The sequence below is a fragment of the Protopterus annectens genome, chromosome 14.part0 (assembly GCF_019279795.1).
Source record: "Protopterus annectens isolate FY-2018-M chromosome 14.part0, PAN1.0, whole genome shotgun sequence".
NCBI classification, from domain to species: Eukaryota; Metazoa; Chordata; order Ceratodontiformes; family Protopteridae; genus Protopterus; species Protopterus annectens.
Window position 1 is genome coordinate 583,853,523 of NC_056748.1, and position 19,110 is coordinate 583,872,632.

At 44.0% G+C, this 19,110-nt stretch overlaps 1 protein-coding gene across 2 annotated transcripts in view; it reads left to right on the plus strand.

Moving 5' to 3' along the window:
• GLRX3 (glutaredoxin 3) overlaps nt 1-19,110 on the plus strand; it is a 669,028-nt gene that overhangs the window by 539,290 nt on the left and 110,628 nt on the right. For both annotated transcript variants that reach the window (XM_044056332.1, XM_044056331.1), the window contains one exon: nt 17,488-17,540. In XM_044056332.1, the coding sequence (XP_043912267.1) occupies nt 17,488-17,540 (53 nt within the window). The remainder of the gene's footprint in view (nt 1-17,487; nt 17,541-19,110) is intronic.

The following is a 19,110-nucleotide window of genomic DNA, read 5'->3' on the forward strand; positions in this document are numbered from 1 at the left end:
ATTAAAACAGTACCTCAGAGGGGCTAAAAACATAAGACCGCCCCAGAGAGCACCAACACCAACTTGGGACCTCAACTTTGTCTTGGAAAAAACTAACTTTACCTCCTTTTGAGCAAGCCAATTCAGCAGAATTAAAATATGTGTCATGGAAAACTGCTCTGCTTCTGGCAGTAACCTCAGCACGAAGAGTCTCAGAGTTACAGGCACTAATGGCAGTGGAACCTTTCATCATTTTTCATCAGGACAGGGTTTCTTTAAGAACAAACCCTACATTTATGCCAAAGGTGGTATCCAGTGTAGCTCTTAAATAAACTATTCACTTGCCAACATTTTATCCAAATCCCCAGAATAAACGGGAGAGACTTCTGCACTCATTGGACATACACAGGCAGTTGCGCTTCTACTTGGACAAAACAAAAGCTTTCAGGAAAACTGAACAATTGTTTGTAGCATATGCTGCAGAATCACAAGGAAAGGCTATTTCAAAGCAGACCATTTCAAAGTGGATAGGACACTGTATCCATTTCTGCTACACACAGCATGGAAAAACTGTACCTAGCAACATTAGGCCACATTCCACCAGGGCAACAGCCACTTCAACTGCCTACCTTAGAGGAGTACTTACCAAGGATATTTTGGAAGCTGCAACTTGGAGTTCAGTGCACACCTTTGCCAAGCATTACCATTTGCCTCTTTACTCTGAATCCAGAGCTGGCTTTGCCACTGCAGTGCTGCAGAGCCTCATAGCCACCCCAAATCCTTATAGACCCAGCCACCCTACCTCAGCTTTGGGATTCAACCCAAGTGTAATGACTGTAGCAGTGAAACACGATGAACATAGTACAGTTTTGTACCTACCATAAATGTAGATGTTCCGAGTGTATTCACTGCTGCAGTCCAGGTTACCCTCCCTCCATCCCCACTTTCTTAGCTGGGACTTATCTATACCTTTCTACCCTATACAACCTATTTGGTGTATTTGCTTGTAACTGAAGGTATTGTTTTTATTTTTTATGTATGTTTTATTAGCAATATGTATTGCCTACCTATTTGGGGGCACCTGACATCTGGGGCAAGAAAAACTGGAGAAAATGGCGTCGGCTGCATCTTATATACCCCTGGCGCACTGACGTCAGGGAAGAAGCGACAGCATCCGATGCCGGACCAAGACTTTGGAACTCTGGCCGACTGCGGGACCGCCTGATGGCAGGATAACCCAAGTGTAATGACTGCAGCAGTGAATACACTCGAACATCTACATTTATGGTAGGTACAAAACTGTACTTTTTCTTTCCAAATTTACAGAGCGGGGGTGAATATAAATTGCATTTATTAAACTTACATAGACAGCTACATTTCTACTTACATAGGACTGAGGCCTTTCGCATGTCTGACCAGTTGTTTGTGTCTTTTTCTACACCCTTTCTGGGCAAACCGATTTTTAAGGTAACCATTGCCAGATGATTCACCTTTGCATCCTTCAGGTTTACAGATACAGAGGCATGTCACTTCCAGGTAGGATAAATGCCCATTCTACCAGGTCCATGGCTACCTCAGCGGCTTTTTGGTCTAGGGTGTCTTTGGATGATATTTGTTCGGCGGCTACTTGGTCCTCATCTCATACCTTCATTTCTCATTATAAATTGGACATGATGTCTAGGGGGAGAGCATCCTTTGGCTCCGCAATGCTCCAAAATATCTTTCCATGAGGGCCACCCAAGAGATTGGTAGCTGGGGACTCTGTCCAACAGGTTGATGATCAAATTAAGTCAACTACTTCAGATAAAGAAGCTATGTACTCACCATAAAGTTCCATTTGAGTAGTTCGACTTCATTTGCCATCAACCATCCCTCCCTCCTTCCCCCTGACCTTCTCATTATGTTCTTACTTTGGTAGGCAGGAGAGAGTGCCTATGCGGCTCTCCTGTTCTTCATTGTTAGTAAGGTATATTGGATCGAGTTTGTGTTTATTGTGGCAAACTCGATCTGAGGGAAGGAAGAAGATGGAGGGGTATTATGTGTAAGGGGAGGAGCTTGGAGCTTGGATCAGACGCTGCTGAAGCTGCAATCTCAGATCTGATCTGGATCCGATTCCCACAGGTTGATGACAAATGAAGTCCAACTACTCAGATGGAATGTTGTGGTGAGTACATAACTTTTTTTTTTTTTTTTCCAACATATGCATGCTGATATATGGTTTCAAGTTCCAACCTATCCATTTCTGACAACTTATTCAGTATTACCTTCTCCATTATTTTTCCACAGCATGAAAGTAGACTTAAGGGTGTATATAACTCTGAGTTTGTCCTACCTCCCTTTCCATTAAAGACTGGTTTAAAAAGCACACATCTCCAGTCTTGAGGAATCTCCCCATATTTGTATGACCTAGTGAAAAATTGATATAATGGTACCATAAGTTCTTGCTGAAGTGCTCTCAGGTAATTGTTACTAATTCTGTCTCCTCCCTGTGCTTTGTTTGGATCCAGTTTGTGCAGTTCTTTTTCAGTATAATCTAATTTGATTCTAGTATCTGGAGTTACCTGGATGTCACTAGGACAACTTATCACACCCCTGTGTGGAGCCAAACTGTTTTGCATAAGATTTTGTAAATGCATCTATAATCTGTTGTCTCAGAATAAATATTGGAATCTGCACAGTTTATCAGTTTGTATGTCTTTACTCTTTCCACATCACATGCATCTATAAAAAGTTTTCATATTATGCTCAAAATATTTATATAAATTTTCTTCACTTTTCTTGATCTTGTCTCAAACTGTGCTCAGTATGTTTGTGCAGCTTGTTTATTTCATTTTTCAAAGTTGTAGTTCGACCTCTCTGGCATTTCTTATATTTTTTTTCTCTCACCTTAATCAGATATCTTGTTTTTATGGAAATTATCCCCCTCGATGTTGTATGCCTAGATCATGATGTTAAACATTTTTTTGATTTGTTTGCACTCAGTTTCTCTTTCAAAACTTTCCACCTGCAGATTTTCCACTGAACACCTCACTCCAGTTAGTTTTACATAATGACAGTTTTGCTTCCATCTAATCTGTAATTAACCTTATGTGCATTGGTTTAGATTTCAATTTGACAGTTGTTTACTGCGGTGGTGGTGCTGCGGTAGCATTGTCGCCTCACAGATAGATGTTGTCCTGTTCGATTCTCAGCTAGAGCGTCTTCTGTGTGGAGGCATGCATGAATGGGCGTACCTTTGTTGATGGTTGTGCGTCAGAGCTGGCAACTCGGCATGTAAAAATCTACTGCCAATCATTAGTGGACCGGAATTCCGCTGTGGCGACCCCTAAAAGCCGAAAGACACAACAACAACAATCTAGCAACAAATTAACCTTTTAACCCTATGATCACAGCACATCAAGGGTGGTAAAACCTGACTTGAAGTAACAGTAATATGTCCTTCTATTCACATGTTGCAGTATTCTGTACTCTTGGGTCTCCTCCTCATGCTACCCGAACATCCAGCCAGTCTTAAAACATTTGTAGTCACTGCAAGGTGTGTGGGACTCTGACATGGCTAGATGAGAGTGGGCCTTAAAAGTGACGTATGCACACACCAGACTTCAGAACTTCTCTGCCGCCAGCCAAACGTCAGCTGTTCCTGCCGTACCGGCTGTCAGATCTAGGATCTTTGAGATAAGTACCCCGTAGGGGACCCTTTGTTTTTGAGTCATTGCATGCTAGTGGTTGTTCATGTCATCCAGAAAGTGTAAGTGCAAGTGCAGCCGTCAGATTCCCCATAAGGATGCCCATGAGCTCTGTCTCTTTTGTATAGGACAGTCTCATGACCATAAGGACTGCCGCATTTGCCAGGCCTCTGTTACGAAAACACTGCGTAGCAGACTCCATGCCGTAAGTATATACCTGGAGAATCAGCATCTCAAGCGGTTAGTGTTTGGTATGGAGGGGCTGTCAGATCTGTCCGATACGGGTGCAGTGGTTACCAACGTGGAAGCCACAGAACCCTGTACGGAAGGCACGTCCTCGGAGGCCCTGCAGACGTCTGTTTCTGACGCCAAGGGGGAATCCAGGCTTGCATCGGCTGACCGGGTGGATCCTTCCACTTCCACGCTGCCATCCAACCCCAGGCTTACTCCAGTCCAGACACATGCTAGGCCTTCCTTAAAGAAGAAAGAAAAGAGGAAGCTTACCTTTCCTACTGTGGAAAGTCAACCAGATTGGCACACTTTCTCACAAAGCCTTTTTAATGCATTTATGGCCTTGAGAACTGCTGCTTCAGTAGCTTCACCAGTCCCCACTCTCTGGTTGAGTCCTAGGCCTCAAGCCTTAGACTCTTCTCAGATGGAAGAGGAGGAGTCCTCTGAGAAGCCTCTGAGTCCTTCTCAGAGGAATCAGTCTCCTATGTTTCTCTACCCCCTCCCCTTTTGGCTATGCCTCCCCAGTGGAAGAATCTGCTGAAGCGGATTCCCCAGCAGAAGATCTCACTTTTGGGGAAAACATAGCTAAGATAAAGGAGCACTTTATATGGGATTCCTCTGAGATGGCAGAGTTACAGAAAAGGTACTATGAGCTCCTCCAGATGGAGTCTCCTGCTCCTTCAGCTATCCCCCTGTACTGCTGGCATTCCTATATGCTTTCAGTGCAGCTTCCTTGAACCCAGAGTCACAGCCCCCCTGCTCCCCGCAGGCCTGATAGGTTCTACAAAGTTCCTGAGACAGCTAAATTCCTAGTGAAATGCCCTGCATCAGACTCAGGCACAATCTCAGTCTCTACAGACAAGGCATCCAAACGCCTTCTTTCCTTCCTTCCCTTTTTCGTATGGACAAAGACAGCAAGGCTATGGAACATTTGGGCAAAAAGATCTACACATGCTCTACCCTGGCTTTCAGGATAAACAATTATCAGACCCACATGTCCAAATATGCCCTAGCTGTTTTGGAAAAAGTCTCTAAACAGTTGTCTGACATCCCTGATTTCCCGGCCAAAGCTCAGCTGTCCTGCCTCATCTCCATGATCTCCCAGGTCACTAGACATTCCATTAGGTGCAGCTGTGATACTGCTGAGGCCTCTGCTAGCTCTGCTGCATCAGCTTCAGTCCTCAGAAGATATTCGTGACTAAGACTTCAGCCACTACATGATGACATCAGACCAAAGCTCCTCAGTGCCCCTTTAGACAACTCATTTCTGTTTGGGTCTAAGGTTAAAGAGCTATTTAAGACTTTGCAATAAAAGGAGAAGGGAACTACAAGATGTAAAACACTTGTTTGTCTCTTATCCCCAAGTTCCCTAGAAACTACCCATCTAAAACCCAGTTTATTAGGAAGCACTCTGCTCTCGCTCCCCCATCCAGACTTAGGAAAGCTGCCAGGAAGCAATCAACTCCTGCCAGACCTACACAATTACCAGCACGGAACCCTCAGTTTTAAGACAAGGCAGGTAGTCTGTGACTACCTGCCATTGTGAAGCCCCCACCCTCCTTCCGTCCCTGTATCAGTATGGCTCAATGACTGTCTCCAGGTGTGGAGACACGTCCCTACAGACAGGTGGGTCTTATCCATAATAGAACATGGGTACTTGATGACATGGATCACTCCTCCAGCTAGGAGGGGTATCCGTCAGCCCCCCCAAAGAACAACTGCCTCTCCTTCAAACAGTTTTGGACAACCTCACGGCCCAGGGCACCATCCAGCCTATTCCACAGACAGAAAGGAGAAAAGGCTTCTGTTCCAGGCTCTTTCTAGTCTCAAGAAAAGATGGACCCAGGAGACCAATCCTGGACCTCTCCCAACTAAATCTTTTCCTGCAAGTGCTGCTCACCTTGCAAACTGTCTTCCCTTTGAGCTTGCCTCAGGGGTTAATGGCCACCTTGGACATCAAGGATGCCTACCTTCACATACCCATAAGGCCCAGTTTCAGAAGACACCTACATTTCTCTGTGGCCTCTTCTCACTATCAATTCTCTGCCTTGTTCTTCAGTCTCTCTACAGCACCAAGGATCTTCACTAAGTGCCTGGCACCAGTGATGGCCTTCTGCAGGACTCAAGGGATCCAGATTTTCCCTCACCTAGATGACCTGCTCATCCAGGTGGATTGCAAAGAATCCCACCTGCTCCACTTGCAGAAAACTCTATGCCTCCTGCAAGCACTGGGTTTCCAAATAAACTGTCCCAAGTCCAACCTGACCCACGGCCAGGACCTTGTCTTCTTAGGGTGCAGGATTTGGACAGATATCATGAAGGCCTTCCTACCACCCCAAAAGGTGGAAAACTAAACACAGTGTCTGCTCTTGGTACTTCAGACCAAAGAAATGACTGCCAGGCAGTATCTCAGGCTCCTGGGCCACATGGCTTCCACTAGTTCAGTGTTACCAGTGGCGAGGCTCCACATGAGGCAGCTTCAGTGGTACCCAAGATCCATTTGGACTCTGCACTCATCCTCTGGAGTACAAAATCTCCTTATTACCCTCCCTCAAGAAAGAGATTCAGTGGTGGTTGATTCAGGTGAACCACAACCCGGGCCTACCTATTCAAACCCCCCCCCCCCCGGCCAATGCAGGGAAATGTACACAGATGCCTCAGACCACAGTTGGGGTGTAACTTTAGGCCCCCTAAAACTCCAGGGCACCTGTTCAGACTTCCACAAACAAGAGCACGTCAATGTAAGAGAGATCAGAGCAATTCTTCTAGTCTTGAAGGTTTTTCAGCCCAAACTAAACCCGTGCCTTCTAAAACTGTTCACAGACAGTACTACAGTTCTGTGTATGTCAACAAATGGGGGGAGCAAAATCTTACTTGCTGTGCAGACTAGCTCTTCTAGTGTGGGAGATGACCATGCAACAGGGAGTAACACTTCAGGTAGTTTACATTCCTTCAGAGCAGAACTCTCAGGCAGACACTTTAAGCAGGCCCATGTCACTGCCCACGAATTTATGCTCCACAGGGATGTTTTCCTGGATCTAGTCCACAGATGGGGTAGACCTCCAAATAGATTTGTTTGCCTCCCCCATGAACAGACAACTTCCTTCTTTCCACACCAGGCTGCCCAACCCTCTGGCGAGGGCAACAGATGGCCTTACAATTTCTTGGAAGGGGATGTTTCTCTGTGCATACCCCTCCTTTCCTCTTATTCAGAAAGTCCTACTAAAGATGTAGCAGGACAGACCAAAAATCTTGCTGGTCACCCTCCTTTGGCCAAGACAGCACTGGTTCCCCCTCTTCCTGCATTTAACCAAGGGCAATTACAAGTTACCCCACAGAGTGGACCTTCTCACACAGGACAAGGGATCTCTAATCCACCCATATTGGCAATCTCTACACCTCACCCTGTGGGTGATAGAATTCTGATCCCGTACAGACACCTATACAATGAGGATGTGCTCACAGTCATGCAGGAGGCCAAAAAATGTAATACAAGGAGATCTTATGTATCCAAGTGGAAAAGATTCTCCATATGGTGCCTCCAGAGACAGAGAAAGGTCCCTTTAATACTGCCCTCTCTGTGAAGTCTTACAGACAGGATTAGCATACTTCTCCATCAAGGCTCATCTGTCTGCCATTTCAGCTTGTCTGACTCTGGAACCCCCTCTGGCTTCCAGATTGCCGTCATAGTTGTTCTTAAAGGAAGTACTACATGTCAAGCCCCAGAGGAAGTCCATCTCTCCTCCATTGGACCTGAATTATGTTTTGGAGAAACTCACGGTACCCCCCCCCCCTTTGAACCAGCATCTAAGGCTTCCCTGAAATCTGCACATGGAAAACGGTACTCTTTGTGGCCTTAACTTCTGCTAGAAAAGTATCTCTGTTACAAGTTCTCATGGCCATTATCTCTTTCTAATATTCCACAAAGACAGGATAACCCTTAGAACCAACCCATCCTTCATGCCCTAGGTGGTCAATGAGCTTTCCTTAAACTAAGTCATCCACCTCCCCACCTTCTTCGCCCATCCACAAAGTGACCATGAGAGAGGCTTACACTCCCTTGATGTGCACAGATAGCTTAGGTTTTACCTGCACAAATCTAAGTCCATCAGGAAGTCTGACCAGTTGTTTGTCTCCTTCCACCCCAGGTCCGTGGGGAAAGCAGTAACCATCCATGGATTTCCAGGGCTGTTATCTTCTGCTGTGCACACCGTGGGAAATCATTAGGATGCAAGGGTAAAGCACACTCCACTAGGAATATGGATCCTTCAGGAGCCTTTTTCAAAGGTTGGACACTTCCACTCTTCTAGAGGCAGCCACTTGGACATTGTTCACACGTTCACCAAACATTACAAACTAGACCAAATCTGTAGGTCCCGGGCTGGATTAGCCAGGGCTATCCTCCATGGATTCATAGAGAATTCCTCTAGGCCACCCCCCCCCCCTTTCCTGACAGTGAGCATTGGCACTCGCCCAAGAGTACAGAATACTGCAATATGTGAATAGAAGGACATAGAGTAGTTGTGTAAAATCTTATCAAAACCATAGATGTCCTTCTCTTCCATGTTGCAGTATTCCTTCCCTTCCTCCTGCCCCTCCTGTTAACATGCATTTCCCTTCTTGGATAGCACAGGACTTGCACAATTTGTCCAGGGACTGGGGACTGACTGGGGCTCTCAGTTCTGAGGTCTGGTGCGTGCAGACGTTGTTTTTATGGACCACACTTGTCTAGCCATGTCAGACCTCCCATGCATCTTGCAGTGACTACAAACTTTTGAAGACTGGCTGGACCTTCGGATAGCAAGAGGAGGCGACCCACAGAATACTGCAATTTGGAAGAGAAAGACATCTATGGTTATAGTAAGCTTTTACACAACTATTCTTTCTTTATCAACACAAACAATGTCTAGTATGTTCCGTCTCCTGATAGTTTTTTTTTACAATCTGAAGCAATTGTTCCTGAATATACATTGTGAATAATTTCCTCATTAACATAGTTGAATCGATATTATTCCAGTCTGTTTCTGGTAAATTTAAGTCCCCAGCTAATATTATTCTTCCTTCCTGTGTTTCATGGAAGACATGTATGAATTCCTCTAGGTCATCTGCACTTGACTTTGGTGGACTGTGCACTCCCAACAATTGTATGTTCGGGTTGTCTTTACTGTCGCAGTTACAGTCTATAGTATTGGTGTTATCACTGAACATGTAATAATCACAGGTCTCATAATTATCTTTAATCCCTATCATAACCTCCACCTGATTTTTTTTGTTAGAATATCTGTTAGAGTAAAAACATGTATACCCTGACAGAACTGGTTTCCAGTCATAGTTTAACTATGTTTCACTAACAATAACATCAATCTCGTGGGATGTGGGAACGTAGAAAATTTTCCAATAAAAAAAAAAAAAAAACATTATTAATGCTCCTAGCATTAACAACCATCAGAGATGCATCAAATGTTGCTGTGAACTGTTAAATTTTCAACCTGACAAAAATCCTGCCTAGTGTTTGTCACATTTTGCAAAATATCTGCTGCAAAAATTCTCTTCCCTGATCTTGACAAATGCACGTCATCCTCTCTGAACACAAGTGTACCCAAAACTAGGCTTAGATGCTATACACATTTCCATTTTTTTTTAAAACCGGATATTTTTCCATGTAGCTATTTACTCAAAAAATCTTTTCATTCACATTGACCTGACTATCCTTTCTATAGGTGATTTGTGAAAAGTACAGCTTAACACAAGTACAAGCTGTACTGTCTTAAGAGGGCTGTCATTTCCCTACTAACAGTCAGAGAATCCTTACAGATTACATCATTTTCTACCGACATGAATAAAAACGGATCTGTACTTCCTCACATTAAGGCTTTCCAAGGCTTGTCTCATCTTCTATTTTTGCTCCTGGCAAGCATGCACTATTCAATGTTCATTATCTTCTCTGAAAATAAGTATCATTTCCTCTAACTGAATCTCTGTTTACAAGAATATTTTTACTGACCAGCTCTGAAGAATCTTCAGCTTCAGTATAATCTGCTCTATCAGTTGTTACGAGGGATAGATCCTCATCACTGTTAGACTTGTTAATGCCACTGTTTTCATTGTGTATTAAATTCTCATCTCGCTGGCATTGTAAATACACAGCTTGAGTCATGTAGTCAGCATATGTTTTTCTCTTTTTTCTTACAGTAATGTTCTTCAAGCCTTCCATGTTCAGTTTTGATTTCTTCCTTTTCATTTGCCCCTTGCCTTTTTTTTCTACCTTCTCTTTTGGAAAAATGGTGCCTTTTTCTGTAGACTGAAGGAGGTTAGAATTTTTGGATGATCCTAATGATCCCTCTACCTCTGCCAGTAGGAAAGTACAGAGCAGTGCCTGCTGAGCTGAGATCGGTCCAGGTGCACACTTCCACATGCACAGTTCTCAGCTACAGTGCATTGCTCTCTCATACTACTAACCCCTGCCACCTCTGTGTTCCAAGTGCAACAGCTGCATTTATGGGCCTTTTCTCAGATGGCTGATGTCCTTCAAGGATGCATCTGCAGTCCTAACAAACGGTTGTCCTGTCGTCAGGCAGCCCTTCGGTCGGCCGGATTCCAAAGTCTGGGTCTGGCCTCGGCTGGTGACGCACTTCACCCGACATCATCTCTGCTGGTCTTTGGGTATAAAGGCAACAGCCGACGCCATTTTCCTCAGTCTTTCTTGCCGCGTGGCGCCCGAAGCAGAAGCTGTTCGCAAGTGCCGGTCGGTCAGATCCAGAGATTACCACTACCGAATACTACTTCGAAGACTTCTAAAAAGCTAAGTACCCCGTTGGGGACTCTTTCTTGCCTCAGCCGATGTCAGAAAATGTAAATAACTGTTTAACTTGTGGGAAACAAATACCTCATAAAGATTTCCACTCTTACTGCTTACCTTGTTTAGGCCCAGACCACGACGTAGCAGCCTGTTTAGCCTGTGCTTCCTTCAACCGACGAACGCTTAGGCGTCGGTCGGAGTTTGCTGAACAGTTTTCGGCTCAGATTTTGCGTACATTATGCCGCCGGATCGGCTGACTTCCCAAATTGCTAAGAAACGCAAAGAAACAGACCGACACGCGCGGTCTCCGGTTTCGGCCGAAACCACGGTTAAGCAAACGCGACTGTCTCGGTTTCGGCGAAACCGAGCAAACGGGTCAATCTTCAGCGAATCCATGACTACTACCGAGGCTCCTGCTACCCTAGTTGAATCGGCCTCTGAAGTTTTGCCTACTAATGTGGTTCCTATAGAATTATCAGACACCATCCCTTTGGATGTCTCTACCCCAGCACGTGGTGCTGCTAGGCCTCCTGCAGCCATGTCCATTAAGGCCTTTGCCAGGGCTAAAGCAGCCAAAACTGCTAAATCAGTGCCTGTTAAGCCCCCCTCACACAGGCCCAGTTCCAGTTCTCAAATGCTTACTCTGGCAGAGGATCTCATCTCTTTAATTAGGGGATCCCAATCTCACCCAGACAGGGCCTCTCAGCCTCCAGAAAAGAGACCTAGAGCAGAGCCCCCAGAGCCAGTGTCCTCAGATGATTCTTCTGATGACTCAGACATTACAGACCATCCAGAGGCTCCTTTTTCTACTTATGAAGATTCCGATGCTGAAGAATCTATTCCATCTGCCTCTCCACCAGAGGAATTTTCCTTTGGGAAACCTTACATGCCATGAGAGAGCAATTCCAATGGCAGGGACAAGATTTCTCAGATTCAAGAAAAAGGCTTAGGACCTTTCTACACTTTTAGCTATACCTCCAGTTCTGCCTGTTGTGGATGATGCATTTAATGATGTTTGCACTGCTCCTGATACTTTACCTCCAGCCCCTGCCAAACCAGATAGGTTTTACAGGGTACCGGACACTCATCACCACCTATATAAGGCCCCACTTGCAGATCCTGAGACTATCTCCCAGGGGCCTAAGGCAGTAGCCGACCTCAGCAAAACCCTCTCCCTTCTGAAAGGGAATCCAGGTCCTTAGAGAGATGGGGTAAAAGTTTACACCTCTGCTACTCTCTCAGCTAGAGCTTTGAACTGTCAGTTTCATATGATCCAATACCAAGAGTTTATGCTTGATCAGTTAACTAAGAAACTGTCCTCTGATGACTCCTTAGATAAGAAATATGTTTTAGAAATGGTGAATAACATTCAGCAGGTTAGTAACCATTCCTTAAAATGTGGCTATGATGCACTGGGGGCTTCATTTAGATCAGCCATGACTGGCACAGTTATAAGAAGGCATGCATGGTTGAAAGAACTGGTCTTGCCGGATCATGTTAAGCAAAGCTGTTAGATGCTCCTATGGATAAGGCCAGTCTATTTGGTTCTCCTGCTCAGCAAGTAATGAAGAAAATGGAAGATAAGGCAAAATCTGTACAAACAGTTAAGGATTTCTTACAGGTTCAGCCCCCAAGGTTTAGCAGGAACTGGCCTTCCAAAAATTGGTCCTTTCCAGACTCCTCTAAATCTCAGAGAGGCAGGAATAGACGTTCCAGAGGCAGAAATCAATCCAGAGGAGGTGCCTACAGAGGACGCCAGTGGCAAGGCAATAACCAGCGAGGCACAGACACAACCACTGCCACTGCAACAGGACAATCACAGTGACTTGGCTCTGACACCGCCTACCAGGGAACAAATAGCAGCACCCTTAGGCGGAAAGTTAGCCTTATTTTCAAAAAATTGGCACTATATCACAAAAGACAAGTGGATTTTGCAGACCATAGACCAAGGCTACAGGTTTCACTTCCACACCTTACCAGTAAAAAGAGGAATGCCAAACCTACCTCCAAATCAGAAAACAGAAGCTCTAAAGCAGATAGCTCAATTAACAAAGATGAGAACTGTGGAAAGAGTACCACCAACAGAACAGGGCAAAGGATTCCACTCCAGACTCTTCCTAGTACCAAGAAAAGAGAAAAGTTGGAGACCTATTCTCGACCTGTCCACCTTAAACACATTCATCATTGTCCCAAAATTCAAAATGCTGACCCTACAGCAACTTCTTCCCATGCTGGGCAAGGAGTGTTGGCTGGTAACTCTAGATCTCAAGGAGGCATACCTGCACGTGCCCATACGACCAAATTGCAGAAGATACCTCAGATTTCTTGCAGGATCAGAGCAGTATCAATTCTCAGCATTGCCCTTTGGCTTATCTACTGCGCCCAGAGTATTCACAAAATGCCTGGCATCAGTAATCGCTCATTGCAGGCTACAGGGAATCCAAATTTATCCATACCTGGACGACTGCCTGATACAAGCGGACAACAAAAGCAAGCTGACAAAAGACTTACAAAGAGTCATTTGCTTACTACAAGCCCTGGGATACACAGCCAATTTAAAAAAGTCAAGACTGATACCATCCCAAACAAGAACATTCTTGGGTGCGGAATTGGACACAGTAAAACAGATGGCATTCCTAACTGCAGAAAAACAAGAACAACTCCCTCTTTACTTCTTGGCATTAACAAAGCAGAACAAACCAGCAAGGAAAGTACTGCAGGCCTTGGGCTTCATGGCATCATGCATAATCCTGGTCCCCCATGCCAGACTGCATATGAGAAAGCTACAGTGGTACCTAAAGAATTTATGGTCTCAACACAGGCACAGCTTAGAAACCGAAATCCCACTAATCCCATGCCTGAAACAAGAGTTCCTATGGTGGGCTCAAGCATGCCAGTCAAACCCAGGCTTGCCCTTCCACAACTTTCAAGCAAGCCAAACCATCACAACGGACGCCTCAGACCTAGGCTGGGGGGCGCACATGTTGGACAAATGCATACAAGGATTGTGGACTCAAGACCAGCTGCACCTGCACATAAATCAAAAAGAAATGCTGGCAGTAAAACTAGCAATCCAGAATTTCAGACCATTCCTCAAAGAAGGCCATTTAATGATAAGGACAGACAACACCACAGTCATGTGGTACATCAACAAACAGGGAGGCACTCATTCATACCCCCTATGCAGAATGACTCTGGACCTTTGGAATATGGCTCTGAGCTACAACATCCAGTTACAGGCAATATTTGTACCAGGAAAAGAAAACATCCTAGCAGACATGTTAAGCAGAACTACCTCGGATGCTCACGAGTGGATGCTACACCCGGACATCTTCAAGGCCATCACAAAGAAATGGGAATGCCACAAATAGACCTATTCGCATCCCCACTCAATCACCAGCTCAAGAAATTCTGCACAAGGACATACCACCCACTTGCATGGAAGGTGGACTCTCTATCCTTCAGTTGGAAAAGCCTGACAGCATATGCATTTCCACCTCTTCCTTTGATGCACAAGGTACTACTGAAAATCAAAGAGGAATGTCCAAGGATAATTCTGATAGCTCCAAATTGGCCAAGACAACACTGGTATCCATTGCTGAGGAGCATGTCTCGGGGGAGAACGTGGACACTACCCCTGATGCCTTTGATGTTAACTCAGAACGACTACAACATCATGCATCCAAACCTAAAAACTCTGCAACTGACTGCCTGGAACATCAAATAACAGCAACTAACCCAGATTTATCCCAAAGGGTTAAAGACATTATCCTTGAGGCCCGCAGACCTTCAACAAGAAGGAACTATGCAGGAAAATGGAAAAGGTTTGTCATTTGGAGTACTGAAAGAGGAAAAGATGCGTCAAAGATAGATATTGCTAACATCCTGGAGTACTTGGCAGAGCTTCTCCATACAGGCCTGTCCTATTCCTCCATCAAGATACATGCATCAGCTATTTCTGCAGAATACAGCTTGATCCCCTGTCTTCTCACATCCTCTACTCAGGCAGTTCCTCAGAGGAATCAAGAATGTAAAACCTCCTAGGAAACCACCATTACCAGCATGGGACTTGAACTTTGTGCTAGAAAAATTGACACTCCCTCCATTTGAACCAGCAGCAACAGCAGATCTTCAACACCTATCATGGAAAACTGCTTTCCTACTGGCAATTACTTCAGCAAGAAGGGTTTGAACTACAGGCCTTAATGGCAGTACAACCCTTCCTAATCTTCCATCAAGATAGTGTCCATGAGAACTAATCCTACATTTATGCCTAAGGTGGTATCCAGAGTGTCTCTAAACCAGGCAATCCACCTACCTACCTTCTTTCCCAATCCACAGAACAGGGGGGAAAGACTGCTGCATACCTTGGATGTACATAGACAGTTGCGCTACTACCTGGACAGAACCAAGGTCAATAGAAAAACTGACCAGCTTTTAGTAGCTTATGCAACAGGAAGGGAAGGAAAAGCAATTTCCAAACAGACAATCTCCAAGTGGATAGGAAATTGCATAAGATTCTGTTACTCCTACCATGGAAAGCAAATTCCACAGAACATAAGACCTCACTCTACAAGGGCTACAGCCACTACCACAGCTTTCTTACGAGGAGTGGCTACCAAGGACATTATTGAGGCGGCTACTTGGACCTCCGTGCATACATTTGCCAAGCATTACAACTTACCTCTATACTCTAGATCCCGAGCAGGGTTTGCCACTGCTGTATTGCAAGGGATCCTAACTACACCATAATTCTTCTTTCTCCTCCCGTAGTTTGGCTATGGTATTCTACCCATTTGTTAGGACTGCAGATGCATCCTTGAAGGACATAGTACAGTTTTGTACCTACCATAAATGTAGATGTCCGAACAGGATAGCATCTGCAGTCAGGATTACCCACCCTCCTTCCCCTCTGTGGTACTCCTAGGGTATTTACCCTCCTAATAGCTAGCTATGGGGGGAAGTCTTATGGTGTATTTGGTTGTATATATGTACATACATGCTTATTTTTGTGTTTGCCTACTATTTTTTGGAAACATTGGCATTTATCCAAAATTTAGTTTTCCAAGAGGGCAACTGGCATCTGGGGCAAGAAACACTGAGGAAAATGGCGTCGGCTGATGCCTTTATACCCGAAGACCAGCAGAGATGACGTCGGGTGAAGTGCGACACCAGCCGAGGCCAGACCCAGACTTTGTAATCCGGCCGACCAAAGGGCTGCCTGATGACAGGACAACCCATTTGTTAGGACTGCAGATGCTATCCTGTTCGGACATCTACATTTATGGTAGGTACAAAACTGTACTTTCTCTACTGTAACCCACCTCCCCCACCCCCCCGCCAAAGGCATGCTGGTTTTATCCATACAAACCTATACTTCCATTGCTAGCTTATCCAGACCCCCAGCCACTTATAAAATCTGCATCATCACAGGCAGTCTGAAAGCTAGAAGCGTTGCCTCACAATTGGCCAATATGCTTTTGATTTTTAGCATTTCTGACACAATGTAAATTAATTTAGTTGGAGTATGTAAAAAAAAGAGGTCAACATTTTGCTCCATCAAGCAGAGGGATATGCATTCTCAGTATTTTCTCATAGCTAGCTAGCAGTGTTTGTATACCCTTCATTGTTCTACCTTTCAACTAATTCCTCATCCTTTGAAGTTTTTTGTTTGAGAGGGCAGTAGTTACTACTCTGATAACATAGTGGCGTTGAATGGTATGATTCTCAGCACTTTTATTCATATTACTTTAAAATCATATCCCTTTTCAAGCAGAAAGCTGTCCACCAATGTCATAGAGCCTGATTCTCTTCCAGTGATATTGATTCATTACCGGATTTTCCAGTGAGAGTTTCAGGGGTTCTTGGTGCCAGAAAATATGTATAAATTCAAATGAAGGAAAGTTTCAGGGTTCTTAATTTGCCAGTGTTTGTTTTGGCTGTTGATATTGTGATAGCTGCTGACACATTTTATTACTGTGCATCCCACTTCTGCATATTGCACCAGAACAGTGGGTGAACACATTCTCCAGCCTGTGGCATGGAAGGTTACTTTATGCCTTCTGATGCCATACCTCATTGCAGTGTTCAGGGAAGAAAGAGCAAAGTTATCATTCCATGGTGGCTAGAAAGGGATTACTGATTTTTTTTTCCATTTCTGTGTAGCCAAAACGTCTTGCAAGTATAAACAGAACTATGAGAATAATGATGATATGAATACTGTACCTACAGGGACTCTGCAAAGGACTAGTACTAATATTGCTATGTACTCTGGCAGTTGAGATCAGATAGTCAAGGTTATAGACTGCTAACAAGCTTTAATCATTTAATCCTGAGTTTGACTTCCTCCGTTTCCATTTGCAGACTGTGTGGTTTGAACAAGGTCACTTAACCAGTTTTTCCAGGTTGTACCTTAAAGGGGAATCTTTTGTCATGTGAGCTTACCTGGTTAACAAATTTAAAAAAATTAAGAACAATACATGTGATAGATTATATGGGAACAAATCACAATACTGGATATGAGGTCTTAATTTTCTGTGGTAATATGCAATATTTTTGTAAGGAGTAAAGTTTTAAGTTTTGCATCTGTTATTTCATAGATAAGTAGCCATTAATTTCTTGTTCTCTCGCCTTCTAAATGCATTGAGATCAGTTCATTAATAAAGCCTTAACCGAATCCAGTGGTACATTTTTTTTCTTTGTTTATTGACAGTTGTAGGTGATCCTGACATGTACATTCATTGAAACTAAGCCTAGTTGCTACAGTTCTAATACATTTCTCTGTTTCACCAGATGGCAAAATGTGGATTCAGCAGACAGATACTAGCAATCATGAATGAGTGTGGGTATGTATATTAAGCACTTTGATTTTCTAAAGAAAGTGTGTAATTCCAAATTAACAGTTTTATAATCTTGTCTGTATGGCCTGTTTTTAAGTGGTAGCTGTGGCATCAATTATTGCATTATGTACATTGCTGATTTTTTTTGTAGGTTTCTTAGAATTTTTTTTGTAGGTTTCTTAGAATTTTTTTTACCCCCAAAGCAGATTATGTGTTGTGTGGTAATAATATATTTTTTATTGCAAGATCAAACTTCAACAAGCTGAACGTACCAAAAGCAAAACATGTAACAGCAATATCTGTAACAAATTATCGACATACATTTTAGGTATGTATGCAGGTGAAGGTGGTGGTACATAACATACGTCAAATGTACAGCACCTCAACTGGATACAGTCATAAGGAGTAAAAGTTTAAAGCCATTTTAGATATTTAAATGTACTTAATTGCAAAACACTAGTTTTAGTCTGAGGAGGTTGACAGGATTTGGAAAGTTCTGCTATGTGGTAGTATTTTGTACCATTACTGATAGTAAAGCACATATGAAATGAAAAGGTTATGTTGTCACATTTCCTTCAATTCTTCCATGCTTTGAAAAGAGAGAGAGAATTTGTCTTTTGGGGTAAATTTCAGATGTTCTTGTTTCACTGTTGCAGTCATCACATTTGGGTTATCTGCTTGCAGTAGCCCTCCGTCGGCCTGATTATCAAAGTCTTGGGTCCTGCGTTGGTTGCTGTTTCATCTTCCATGACGTCAGGTAGTCAGGGTTATAAAGCATGCAGCCGATGCCATTACATCAGTCTATTTTGCCGTGCGGTGCCCGAAGCAGAAGCAGTTCGCAAGTGCCGGTCGGCCGACTCCTGAAATTTTCGTTTTCAAGTTTCAGAACCGAAGTCTTCATCTAAAGCGAAGTAACCCGTTGGGGAAACTTTCTTGCTCTAAACCGATGTCAGTAAAAGTCAATAGTTGTATTTCTTGAGGAAAGCAAATACCTCATAAAGATTTTCATTCGTACTGTATTCCTTGCCTAGGCCTTGACCACAACGTACCTTGCTGTCGGTTTTGTGCCTTATTTAAACAATGAACTATTCGTCGTCGGTATATTTACGCTTCTAAATATTTTGGTACTGGGTTCAATTACCCAGATATGACTTCGGTAATTCACCCGACTGCCGACATTCTGAAAAAATGCAATGGTAAAGACAGAGACAGGCCACCTAGGTCCAAAGCTGCCAATGACGCTTCTCCTAAGCTAGTCGCCAGTTAGCCGGTACTCAGTGAGGCGATTTCTCAGCCCCTGATACCCACTACTTCAGATTCGCAGGCTTCTACTGAGACCCATTCAGAGTCCGGTATGCCACGAGATGCTTCAACTGTGGAACTTGCGGATGTCTCTGCCTTGAATGGGTCTGGAGCCACTGTGCAGGTACCGGCTACTGAGGGTGTATTCAGGCCTACTGACTTGCATATTAAACCGACGCCATCTTCTTCTTCAAGGCCTAAATCTCAACCCATGCCTAGAAAACCGACACCAAAAACTCGTGGTCAGGCCTCTATCCCTAAAAAACCTACGATA